General features: G+C 44.9%; 1 protein-coding gene across 1 annotated transcript in view; it reads right to left on the bottom strand.

The window, feature by feature from the left end:
• Positions 1 to 13853, bottom strand: part of LOC126252108 (teneurin-a) — a 352713-nt gene that overhangs the window by 193230 nt on the left and 145630 nt on the right. Inside the window, exons 4-5 of the mRNA XM_049952972.1 lie at positions 12431 to 12740; positions 2104 to 2479 (exon numbers count right to left, since the gene is read on the bottom strand). Of these exons, the coding sequence (XP_049808929.1) occupies positions 2104 to 2479; positions 12431 to 12740 (686 nt within the window). The remainder of the gene's footprint in view (positions 1 to 2103; positions 2480 to 12430; positions 12741 to 13853) is intronic.

Genomic DNA, 13853 nt, shown 5'->3' with positions numbered 1-13853 from the left:
GGTTGGGTTGTTTCGGGGAGAAGACCAGACAGCGAGGTCATCGGTCTCATCGGATTAGGGAAGGACGGGGAAGGAAGTCGGCCGTGCCCTTTCAAAGGAACCATCCCGGCGTTTTCCTAGAGCGATTTAGGGAAATCACGGAAAACCTAAATCAGGATGGCCGGACGCGGGATTGATCCATCGTCCTCCCGAATGCGAGTCCAGTGATTTGTGGTGGTGTATTTTTGTGTGTTGTTCTCTAAAGTGTCGTGTTAGGGTCAGTTTGGGTCTTTTGTGCGAAGCTTCAGGAGGTTCATTGCCCAGATTTTGGATTGGGAAGTGGAGCGAAGCTGATGTTGAGCGTTAAATTCGATTTATTAAGGGAAAGAGTAGTAACATAGGAGAAGGTGCAAGTAGTCGCCTTATTTCATCTATGAAAGAAGCTGGTGGATTTCCACACAGGTTTATTTTCTGTAGTCTTTGTAAAGATTACACTGATGGAAAAAGTTCCATCTCCAAGGAGGAGATGTGCGAGATAAAAGAAAGTTGGTAAGTGTTTTTCTACATGTGAAAAATGACGTCTATTCAAATTTCGCCTATGCTAGTCGTACTGTAACGGTCGTGATCATTTGTTACCCTTGAGATTGGACATAGTGAGTTGATGTTAATCAAGAATGCCTTTAAGACGACGAAGGCGCCATTATTAACACCTCACTGAGCTTGAACGAGGTCTTGTTATAGGGTAACGAGAAGCTGGATGTTGTTTCTGCGATATTGCAGAAAGATTTGGCACGAATGTAGCCACTGTACATGACTGCTGGCAGCGGTCGTCACGAGAATGTACGATCGTAAGAAGACCGGACTCCGGGCGGCCACGTGGCACTACCGACAGGGATGACCATTATGTTAGACATATGGCTCTGACGCATCGTACTGCATCTGTAGCAGCAACTTGAGCAGCAATTGGCACCACACTGACACTACGAACTGTTACAAATCGGTTACTTCAAGGACTACTGCGAACAGGACGCCCTGTAGCATTCTTTCCACTTCCCCCGAGCCAGTGCCATTTGCGACTTCTGCGGGGTCAAGCGAGAGCTCATCGGACGGTAAAATGGAGGTCTTTTATGTTTTATGATGGAAGTTGCTTATGCATCAGTGTCACTGATGGCCGTGTGTTGGTTTGAAGGAAACCAGTTGAGGGCCTGCAAGCAATCTGCCTGCGTGCTAGACGTACTGGATCTACACCTGAAGTTATGGTGACTTCGTATGACAGCAGCAGCACTCTTGTGGTATCTCTCGTACCCTGAATGCACAGTTGTATGTCAGTCTGGTGATTCGACACGTTGTGCTGCTATTCATAAACAGTATCCTAGGGGATGTTTTCCGACAGGATAACGCTCTCCCACATACCACTGTTGTAACCAAACGTTCACTACAGTGTGTCGACACGTTGCCTTGGCCTGCTCAATCACCAAGCAAAAAAATAAAAGCACTCCGTCTTCAGGCCACGAGTGACCTACCGAATACCATCCGACCGCCGTGTCATCCTCAGTGGGGGATGCGGATAGGAGGGGCGTGGGGTCAGCACACCGCTCTCCCGGTAGTTCTGATGGTGTTCTTGAGCGAAGCCGCTACTATTCGGTCGAGTAGCTCCTCAATTGGTATTACGAGTCTGAGTGCACCCCGAAAAATGGCAACAGCGCATGGCGGCTGGATGGTCACCCATCCAAGTGCCGGCCACACCCAACAGCGCTTAACTTCAGTGATCTCACGGGAACCGGTGTATCCACTGCGGCATGGCCGTTGCTCCAGGCAATAACCATCCGTGTATTAACCGACCAAGTGCAACAGGCATGTAACACTGTCCCACTAACTGATATCTGGCACCTGTACAGGACAATGCATGCACGCTTGCATGCTTGCATTCAACATTCTGGTCGTTACACCGGTTATTGATGTACCAGCACTTCACATTTACAATAACTTATCTCGCGCTTACATTAACGTCCGTCTGAGCCTGCAATGTTACATATGCTACCTACCTCTACGTTAATTATTTTTCGTTGTAGGATTTTTTTTTCGTCAGTGTAGTGTAGCATACACTGAGAGCCTGAGACTCACTTTTGGAGCAGTCGACGCCCTCGTAGCCATCTATGCAGTCGCATTTGCCCAGGTAGCAGGATCCGTGGCCGGAGCAGTCGTTGGGGCACGCAGTGGACACGCCCTCGTCCTCGGCGACGACGAGGGTGACGCGGTGCGGGCGCAGGTCGTCGTTGTAGACGGAGAGGAACCAGCGGCCCGTGTCCAGATACTGCAGCAGCGTCACGTTGACCATCATGAGCAGGCTGCCGCCCACCGTGCCGACGCCCAGGCCCGTGGAGCGCCGGTTGCGGCTCTGCGTCCGCGAATCCTGCTTCTTCTGCTGCTGCTGCTGCTGTTGCTGCTGAGGCTTCTGCTGATGCTGCTCTTCGGTCCGTTTCGTCTGGTTCCTCACGATCTGTTCACAGTTCAAGACCTCAACATTACATATGACATCTTGAAGCCCATTAAGATCAAAATACGAACATGAGCAAATACACTACTGGCCATTAAAATTGCTACACCACGAAGATGACGCGCTACAGACGCGAAATTTAACCGACAGGAAGAAGATGCTGTGATATGCAAATGATTAGCTTTTCAGAGCATTCACACAAGGTTGGCGCCGGTGGCGACACCTACAACGTGCTGACATGAGGACAGTTTCCAACCGATTTCTCATACACAAACAGCAGTTGACCGGCGTTGCCTGGTGAAACGTTGTTGTGATGCCTCGTGTAAGGAGGAGAAATGCGTACCATCACGTTTCCGAACTTTGATAAAGGTCGGATTGTACCCTATCACGATTGCGGTTTATTGTATCGCGACATAGCTGCTATCGTTGGTCGAGATCCAATGATTGTTAGCAGAATATGGAATCCGTGGGTTCAGGAGGGTAATACGGAACGCCGTGCTGGATCCCAACGGCCTCGTATCACTAGCACTCGAGATGACAGGCATCTTATCCGCATGGCTGTAACGGATCGTGTAGCCACGTCTCGATCCCTGAGTCAACAGATGGGGACGTTTGCAAGACAATGACCATCTGCACAAACAGTTCGACAACGTTTGCAGCAGCATGGACTATCAGCTCGGAGACCATTGCTGCGGTTATCTTCGACGCTGCATCACAGACAGGACTGCCTGCGATGATGTACTCAACGACGAACCTGGGTGCACGAATGGCAAAACGTCATTTTTTCGGATGAATCCAGCTGTTTACAGCATCATGATGGTCGCATCCGTGTTCGGCGACATCGCGGTGAACGCACATTGGAAGCGTGTATTCCTCATCACCATACTGGCGTATCACCCGGCGTGATGGTATTGGGTGCCATTTGTTACACGTCTCGGTCACCTTTTGTTCGTATTGACGGCACTTTGAACAGTGGACGTTACATTTCAGATGTGTTACGACCCGTGGCTCTACCCTTCATTCGATCCCTGCGATACCCTACATTTCAGCAGGATAATGCACGACAGCCGGCCGGTGTGGCCGTGCGGTTCTGGGCGCTTCAGTTTGGAGCCGCGTGACCGCTGCGGTCGCAGGTTCGAGTCCTGCCTCGGGCGTGGCTGTGTGTGATGTCCTTAGGTTAGTTGGGTTTAAGTAGTTCTAAATTCTAGGGCACTGATGACCACAGATGTTAAGTCCCATAGTGCTCAGAGCCATTTTTTTTGATAATGCACGACAGCATGTTGCAGGTCCTGTACGGGCCTTTCTGGATACAGAAAATGTTCGACTGCTGCCCTGGCCAGCACATTCTCCAGATCTCTCACCAATTGAAAACGTCTGGTCAATGGAGGCCGAGCAACTGGCTCGTCACAATACGCCAGTCACTATCCTAGATGAACTGTGGTATCGTGTTGAAGCTGCATGGGGAGCTCTACCTGTACACTTCATCCAAGCTCTGTTTGACTCAATGCCCAGGCGTATCGTTGAGCATAGGCAAGGGAGAAAAGGGTAGCAACGATCGCGGAATCCGTCGTTTTATCACAGCAGGTCTAGATTTAAAGTACTCTTCAGTGCTAAAAATTACAAAACAGGATAGTCAGCAACAAATAGGAGATAGTTAACAACGTATTTGCACACATAAGCACCAGACATTTACATACCATATAACAACAGGTGACATTATTGCGAAGTGACACTTCTTAATAATTCCATGGACGTGCCAATAGTCGCTCAGTCCATTTTCTAAAGATACTTATCTACAACTACATTTACGTGCATACTCTGCAAATCACTCTTAAGTGAGTGGCAGAGGGTTCATCGAACCATCTTCATAATAATGCTGTATTATTCCACTCTCGAACAGCGCGCGGAAAAAAACGAACACCTAGCTCTGATTTGTAAATCTCTTTTTCCTTAGCTCTTGATGTATGAGAATAGCTAAATTTACATTTAAGTTATTTCTGTAAGAAGTGTAAACAAAATTTTCTGGAAGAACACAGCCAATTTTTTCTTTATTTCCACTTGGTACTTGGGCCTATTACAATTTTCCGACAAATTGCTGAACCCGTGGAAAGGACTCTGATCCAGACGAAAGTAGCTACTGAACCATTTATCAGAAAATTCAGACACTAAAGCGGTTTCATCATGAGTTTTACACTTCTTCGTGTTTCTGATTTTCCACTTTCTTCCGTTTTCAAGTGTCATACAATAACATGATATTTTCACTCTGCAACGGAGTGCGCACTGATATGAAACTTCCTGGCAGATTAAAACTGTGTGCCGGGCCGAGACTCGAACTTGGGACCTTTGCCTTTCGCGGGCAAGTGCCTACCATCTGAGCTACCCAAGCACAACTCACGCCCCGTCCTCACAGCTTTACTTCTGCCAGTACCTCGGCTCCTAGCTTGCAAACTTCGCAGAAGCTCTCCTGCGAAACTTGCAGAACTAGCACTCCTGGAAGAAAGAATATTGCGGAAACATGGCTTTGCCACATTCTGGGGGATCTTTTCAGAATGAGAAGGCAAAGGTCCCGAGATCGAGCCTCGGTCCGGCACACAGTTTTAATCTTCCAGGAAATTACATATCAGCGCACACTCCGCTGCAGAGCGAAAATTTCATTCTGAAAACATCCCCCAGGCTGTAGCTAAGCCATGTTTCCAGGAATGCTGGTTCTGCAAGGTTCACAAGAGAGCTCCTGTAAAGTTTGGAAGGTTGGAGACGAGGTACTAGCAGAAGTAAAGCTGTGAGGACGGGGCCTGAGTCGTGCTTGGGTAGCTCAGACGATAGGGCACTTGCCCGCGAAACGCAAAAGTCCTGAGTTCGAGTCTCGGTCCGGCACACAGTTTTGATCTGCCAGGATGTTTCATCAGCACACCAATTTCCTAATCAGAATCCGACTCTGAATTAAAATCAATGAGTTCAGAGGCAGTGGTTCACGAGGAGCTCCTGTGCGTTACTGGATAATCTTGATTCATATTTATTTATCGCAAAGTTGCTTGAATCTGGCTGGCTTGGTACATGTGATATAGAAGAGCCTAATAAGAGCAGTGTGTTTCACCACGAGTTCGCTAAGTAGCCAGAAGAGCGAAACGGAAATGGCCATCCATATCCTATTGCAGTCAATACAAGAGGGGTGCTCTGTTAACATCCTGAAAGCGTACTTTTCAAGAAGAAATCGATAACATTTTATTTCTTCCCTCAAAAGCCTTGCGAAATGGCCGCAATGCTTAAGTGATACAAATTCTATGCCAAACACAGGACTTAACGACAGCAAGAGCTCCGGCTTGTAAGTATATGAGGGGTACCCAAAAAGTTTTTAACACATTAACGAAAAAATTAAGTATCGACCATGAAATGGGTGATCGTGTTAGTCCTCTATGTATTCGCCCTTCAGTGTCACATATTTTTAACCTGATGGATGACTTTGGGGAGATCTTTGCTGTAGAAGTCTGCATTTCGACTGTTCAGAGAAAATTCCACCTTATCCAAGGAAAGAGGAAGAAGTATACAGGGTGAACGTTAATAAAACCGACAAACTGCATGGACGGATTCAGGACTGGAAATGGAGGAAAAAAGGTCCCAGGAACACATGTCCGGAAATGGGTTAGTTGCCACCGTACTATGGCGCTACAGAATAAAAATTCCTCTGACCACGTGCCGTGTGGTCTGTGTGTGCTGCAGGCTGTGTGACTGACGCAGCATACTGTAAGTAGCAGAATGGTCCGGTATTTTTGTCGGGAACAAGCCGAGACGGTGTTTGAATACAGCCAAGCACATGGAAATGGTCGAAAGGCAACACGGCTATACCAAAATAAGTACGATCACAGACACCTACCACATCACACAAAATTTCAAGCCTTTTTAGTACATTTGTGCGTTCATGGGATCTTTCAGACTGAGGAACGTGCAGGGAAGCTGTTGACTGTGCGTACACCAGATCTGGAGGACCAAGTCTTACAGGAAATTGAGACGAACCCTAGTACAAGCTCCAGGCAAGTGGGCCGCCAATATGGTGTAAGCCAAAGTGTTCAAAATGTTCAAATGTTTGTGAAATCTTATGGACTTAACTGCTAAGGTCATCTGTCCCTAAGCTTACACACTGCTTAACCTAAATCATCCTAAGGACAAACACACACACCCATGCCCGAGGGAGGGCTTGAACCTCCGCCGGGATCAGCCGCACAGTCCATGACTGCAGCGCCTCAGACCGCTCGGCTAATCCTGCGCGGCTAATCCAAAGTGTATCCTGCATGATAAACGCTACTATCCACTTTGAACATCTGTTGTAACTGTTGGATCAAAAACAACTCTTTGAACGGCTTCCCTCGACGCTTCGCCTTGACGGCCTTCCGTAACTTCATGGGGAGATTTCTGTAGTATGCTCCTGTCATGGTTTGTCCCTTAAGAGCTTAATCCGTTAGCGCCGCACCATATGTGTCCCAAAAACATTCAGCTTCGCCTCGCCCGATAACTGTTAACAGCAAAGTACCCAAAACCAGGCCATAATTTAGTTTATGGTTATTAAAAAATTTAAGATAGTACAAAATTATGTTTTAAAAGCATGTAATATTTACTTTGTAATTTTCACCGTTAACATTTTGCTCTCAGAAAATATAAAGAGAAGTTATCGTGAAAAAATTACAGTGTTTTCCGAAACCTTACACGTAGCGAGTTGGAAGAATAGTTGCCAAAGTCGGACTCCTTGTAAAAATATTAAATATAGCACTAAGTAAAATTAGGAAACGAATTTAAAGCCGAGAAAACATAATCTAGTTTCAAATTAGGCACAGTACAGCATCTTCCAGAGGTATAGAATTTCTCTCACTTCTGAACCGAAGTGCCCTGCTGTAGGATGTTCCTGTAGGCTTTCTTTCTGGTGGTTTGATTTTGTGACTTTGAAGGAAAGAACTAACCCACTCTCGCCCAGCTGTTTGTCTTTTGAAGGGTGTTCAGTTTTATTACTCCCTGTCAGTTGTAGGGCCATTCTTCACAAGTCACAAAAAAGAAGCTATCATAGCAAGGCAATACTAAAAAAATCCTTCTTCCACTTCTCCACTCAAAATTGTAAGTTTGCTGCTCCCGTAGGTGTACTATACTTCATGCTGGACAATTTCGCAATCATTGCTTTTGGCTCTATAACCTGTTTATTGGCCTTTTGCCAACTCGTCTTTTTCTGAACTGCAACAATAACTTTAATCAGTTTAGACGGACTCCACTTTCCCTGTTGAATTTTCCCCATTATCCTCTTGGAATCTGCAAGAGAATTCCAGGAGAAGAGGAGTATGTGCAATTTTGTCAAGTAAAGACATGGCTGAAGACCTTGACTATTATATGAAAAAAACTGTTGATGGTGTGTAGCAACCAGACACAAACTGGTTTTAACTTACTTTACCGGTTTCGGATTTATACAGTTCATCATCAGACGACTTCCATACTTTTTCAAAATATATGATGCTTTTGTTTACGGGTGAGTTGCCCTAAAATAAACACTAATTTATTACAAATCTGTAACTGTGAATTATTTTGCATCCTACGGCAATTCAGCAGGAAAGCAGTGCACCATATATTTTGACGAAAGCATGAAAGCCGTATGATGATCAATTGTATAAATTAGAAGCCGGTAACGGTACTGAATGAATAAAGGAGCCTAAAGCTAATTTGTGGCTAACTGCTTTACACCATCAATTATTTATAAGAGTATGTTCTAATAAAGTAATGGGTCCGGTTTGAGCAACTGGAGGGGGTTCTTTTACGCGACGAGACTCTACATTTTGTTACCTGAATAAATTTTTAACCAAACATTGACCTTAAACCTTACCATTCAAGAACACTTATAGTTTAAAAGGTGTATCTGTCAATATCTAGGAGAAATAACGAAAAATGTAGCACAGTGTGAAACTTGCCCCATGGTCAAAACATGTAATGGTGAAATGATAAGTAACAAGTGAGGCCAGGCCAATTTAGGGTACTTTCCTCCAATATTTCGACTTTATAGCAGGTGAGTCCACTTGTTTCCACTGCTTGCTTTGCTCCTTTGTCTTGAGTTGATAGTGGTACATCCACCACTCGTCCACGGTGATTAGGCGGATGAAGAAGTCGTTTGGGTTGGCGATGATCCTGCTGCGACAATTCCGCTGTTGCCTCGATTCGGCGGGCTTTTTGAATTGGTGTGAGCATTAGCAGAACCTAGCATGCACTGACCATTGTAGGGATGCCAGCTTCAAGAAACCTTGGGATGGACGACGACTCGATCATACGGAATGAATAAAATGTTAATAGTTTACTACAAATATCATAAGTAATATATCCAATTTGTTGTACCTGTGATTTCTAAACATATCAGAATTTAGTTTTAATATTGTGATAACACAAAAATAAAAAGAAAGTCTTTTCCTCTTCACTCGTATTTGCAATGAATCTATTGCCTTAAAACACGAAATGAATTTTTGACTTAATGTTTACACGAAATATAATTAGTTCAGTTCAAAGTTGAGATAAAAATGAGAGGATCTTGAAGAAAATGTCCAACAGTAACATGATCACTGTTTTATATTTTGAACGTGTATTTTGTGTTCCTCTTTGCTGTTTTCAGTAGTCCTTCACTATCCCTCACGTCTTTCAGAAAATTCTAGAATTCACCACAACCCTCAGAAAAGTTCATTTTTATTAGAAGTTCTCATTTCACTAAGTTCATGAACATTCGATTTCTTTCTTCTGACTACTGGTTCTGCATCATGCTGAAGATTTTTTCAGCAAATGAGTTACTGGTAAGAACTGAAAATATGTATATGAGCCCAAGCAATTGGGGATTGGTAATGTCAGTTGTGGTATGCTGCTTAAAGAAATCCAACCAAACCTGGCCTTCTGCTTTACTTTTATCAATTCCATCATATGCATTCCGGAAATCGTAAAATTCATTGTATAACCAATCTTCATCCAGAGTAAAATTCAGTTTATTGGTAACCTTTAAAATATACTGCCATTGCAGGCGAAAATCATCTTGTTCTTTACGCGAAATACTTGTAAGCAGATTGAACACATTGTTCTCAGAAAAGTTATAATTTTGTGGACACAATGCAATGTGACAAGAAAGATCGTGCATCATTTTCAAAATTCAACCTCTGTGATTTTGGTATTTCTTTCAGTTTTCATGAACTTTCTTTCCTAAGAATTTGTCTTGTTCCCTGCTCTCTAGCTTGCTCCTGAGTTCCAACTCAACAGAAGTAGGCTAAATACGCTGCATAATTGTAGATAGCATTCAGGAAGTGAATGTTCAGTTTCTTCAACATCGTGCTTCCCGTTTAATGTCACAAATTGCCAAATCAATCTTGAACAGTCTCCCTCGCCCTTTGAAATGAAATACAATTCGATGGGAGGCCAGCAGTATGTAATACTGTCAACTACAGGAAGTAGCGAGAGCCATCTTGTACGGAATTGTCGTAATATTTCCCCATCTTGTACGAACGTGCCGTAATATTTCCTTAAATTCTATCTCCACGAACTCTGAAAATTCTCTCGGTGACTAAACATTTGATGCAGAGAAACTAAATTCAAGGTAGATTTTGATAACTAATGGCCTCTACATCATAATGAAATGTTTTAAGACCACATTTTACAGTATTATTTATGACACGGCACTTGCAATTAGCTCACAAAAAATGGATGGATTTTCGTTATCCAGTAAGACAAACACAAGTAAGACAAACGCCAAACTGTTCTTGCCGTATTTCACTCCAACATTGGCTAAGCTTTATGCACTTACTTGATTCAGACCAAAGGCATTGCCAGTGTTACGTTCTTTATTTCATGCAAAATTTCTTTCTGGGTTTCTTCGGAATCTTCACAAAAATCTAGTAATCTCTGACGAAGCCTGCGATTAGAATCAAAGTACTGAACTGCATAAAGAAATTTTTTTATATTTCCTCGGCTTGAGGAATCTGAGAACACTGAAAAATAAAAAGGTTTATGTAGCTCACCTATGGCTACATCTTGACTGTATGGGCCATGAACGTTTTCCGAGATAGCCATTGCTTTAGTTCTTCCACACGTAATTTCAGACGCAATATTACTGCCTGGGAAAAATGAGTGGTGCAGTTTCATTTGACAATCCAGTGATTTGTAACTAAAGCCGTGTTTTACACTATACTTAACAGATGCAACTTAAGCAGGTATCACGGCATCTTCTTCAGACGTATGCTTATTCACGAAGAAAGTTGTAACTGTTTTACGTTTACAAAACTGCTGTTGTGCAAGAATGTGTTTTTGTGTCTTCTTCCTTCAAATGTTGTCGAAAACATGGCGGGGCAAATCACACACTTTGCTCTAAAAAAAAAAATGGTTCAAATGGCTCTGAGCACTATGGGACTTAACCTCTGAGGTCATCAGTCCCCTAGAACTTAGATCTACTTAAACCTAACTAACCTAAAGCCATCACACACATCCATGCCCGAAGCAGGATTCGAACCTGCGACCGTAGCGGTCGCGCGGCTCCAGACTGTAGCGCCTAGAACCGCTCGGCCACTCCGGCCGGCCTTTGCTCTAAAGTCGTTATCTTCCAACACTAGTCGTTATTGAAAACCGTGTATTTTTCAACTTCTTTTTCGAAACAGACGAACTTGAATTGTCGTCATAATTAGAGGAAGGTCTAAACATGTTTTCCAAAGGCCGGTACTTTCTGATTATAAACTGCTCAAACTGGACGTGAAAGGCGGTAGCAGATGAACTACCCAATAATCCCTAATTTAATAGGAAAATGTGTAGTTTGAATCATGTATAATGATTGGGGGAGGAAATTCACACGTCATTCTTTTTCTTCGCTCGCGTGATTCGCGAATTCCGCAGAAAGAGGGATAAAGATATGTCTCGAATCCCTGTACCGCGGATTCTGGACAGGACTTTAAATTCCGGGACAATCCCTTCCAAAAATGGACGGGTGGCAACGCCAGAGCGTTGTCATCTTCAAAATGTTTAAAACTCATCCGTGATTGATTTTCACTTTTTCCACTATCGTCTCGATTATGATACTCAGGTCTTGGATCACAAGGGGCCGGCCGAAGTGGCCGTGCGGTTCTAGGCGCTGCAGTCTGGAACCGCGAGACCGCTACGGTCGCAGGTTCGAATCCTGCCTCGGGGATGGGTGTGTGTGATGTCCTTAGGTTAGTTAGGTTTAACTAGTTCTAAGTTCTTGGGGACTAATGACCTGAGAAGTTGAGTCCCATAGTGCTCAGAGCCATTTGAACCATTTGATCACAAGGGGTCTGTCTCCCTTGTGGTTCTCGTTTTTTCACAGAGTGATGGTCTGCCATGAAGTTATTAGTCATTCATGCAGGAATCGTCTGCACCACCTGCAAACTGCGCCATATGATGGTGCATTGTTGCCGTGCACTTTCTCGAACTCGCCACATGATCTAGGGCGCCTTGTTACTGTTCGAAGGGCTACCTCCCCCCCCCCCCCCCCCCCCGGTCGGAGGTCTGAGTCCTCGCACGGGCGTGTGTGTGTGTGTGTGTGTGTGTGTGTGTGTGTGTGTGTGTGTGTGTGTGTGTGTGTGTGTTGTCCTTAGCGTAAGTTAGTTTCAGTTAGATTAAGTAGTGGGCAAGCTTAGGGACCGATGACCTCAGCAGTTTGGTCCCATAGGATCTTCCCACAAATTTTTTCCTCCAGCTCGGAGTGTTACAGCGTTGTCCCCCTTCAGATACAGAAAAATAATTACCACACAATATGCCAGTTTATGAAAGGACAGTACCATTTTGCTTTTGATCCTCTAGCGGTGTACTACGGTACTGTCACGCAGGGTTTCAATGTGTACAGATTTTATAGGTATTGTACCTGCCAACAAACAAAAAAAAATTAATCACGTGATAAGTAGAACTTCATGACTACCCTTCGAAGACGCAGGTGAGTGACGATATACGAGGTACCTGATCGGGGCTGCGCTCCAGGTGGTTGCGGTTGACGATGAAGGCGGGCGCGGGCACGACGTGGCCCACCAGCTCGGCGACGACGCCGGCGCCCGGCGTCGCGACGCCCCTGGTGAAGCTGACGGCGGCGTGCCTCGGCGGCCGGTACAGCTCCCGCAGGTCGGCGTCGTCGGGCGGCGACCGCCGCAGCCGGTGGTCCACGCGGCCGCCCTTGACGAACTCGACGAAGTCGTACTGCGTCACACTGGGTGCCACGTTGCGGCGCCCGTACACCGCGAAGTTGGCGCCCCAGGGCAGCGTGAAGTTGAACCTGCGGGAAACGGGCGGTTTCTGTGCACAGCGGGACACTGGCTGGCGACGCAGCCTTTCAACTACACTTCTCGAACAACCACCATCTTCAAATCTGTGAACGTTTGTGGATGTTGATCCGATGGGAGCGAAGACCCAAAATGTTTGACTCTGTTTGCCGTTGGCCGTAATGGAAGGACGAGGTGTCCATCTGTGGGTGACGAACCAACAGGAGGTAAGACTGGTAATGGAGCTGCCATCTCTGAACTTCCGGTCTCATTTTAAGGAGTGGCACAGCATATCCTCTGCAGCATATGTCATGGTTATGCCGCTAGTTTTTACAAAGAGCAGCGTATCACAGACGCGGTTTATCCATATGCTGTAGTGTGGATACTTTGACGTGGCATTTTTAGGTGAGGAGTATTTTGGTCTGTGGTTGCGTTAGATACCAGCAGAGATCGGTCCTGTACCACCTCATTTACGACATTACCGACGTCAGGTAGCTAGTGAGTGGACAATCGACTGGTTGACCAGTCGGTGGTTTCTTCGTTCAGTCGTTTTTTTTTTTTTCAGTTAAATGAAACCACCGAATGAAACCAGCCTCTGCGCCTATGTCAGATATATGAATGTTTTCACTGACTTGATGGGTTTGAATGGTCATACTTAAAGAGAGACAACCGACTGAGCCAAGTCCAAGTTTATTTTTAAATAAATGGACCGTTACTTTTTTATTTAAATTTCTTGAAGATCTGTCTTTCTCTTCCCACTTTTTTTGCACCCATCATCTATAACTATGTTTCGGTAAGGTGACGTGAACAGAAAGCATGAAAGGTAATTTTTTTTGGTTTGGTGACCTGGTCACTCACTTTCTAAACATGTGTTGTCACCAGCCGGAAGTACATTTCTGCGAGAATTTTTTTTATCATTCGTTAATTCCCTCTGCATTTCTTTAATTAATATAGTTTCTCAATATGAAAAATCGCTGCAGTCATGAACTGTGCGGCTGGTCCCGGCGGAGGTTCGAGTCCTCCCTCGGACATGGGTGTTTGTGTTTGTCCTTAGGATAGTTTAGGTTAAATAGTGTGTAAGCTTAGGGACTGATGACCTTAGCAGTTACGTCCCATAAGATTTCACA

This window comes from Schistocerca nitens, chromosome 4 (genome assembly GCF_023898315.1).
Source record: "Schistocerca nitens isolate TAMUIC-IGC-003100 chromosome 4, iqSchNite1.1, whole genome shotgun sequence".
Taxonomy (NCBI): domain Eukaryota; kingdom Metazoa; phylum Arthropoda; class Insecta; order Orthoptera; family Acrididae; genus Schistocerca; species Schistocerca nitens.
Note: the sequence above shows the minus strand (reverse complement) of the source record. Positions and strands in the feature narration are given on the sequence as shown.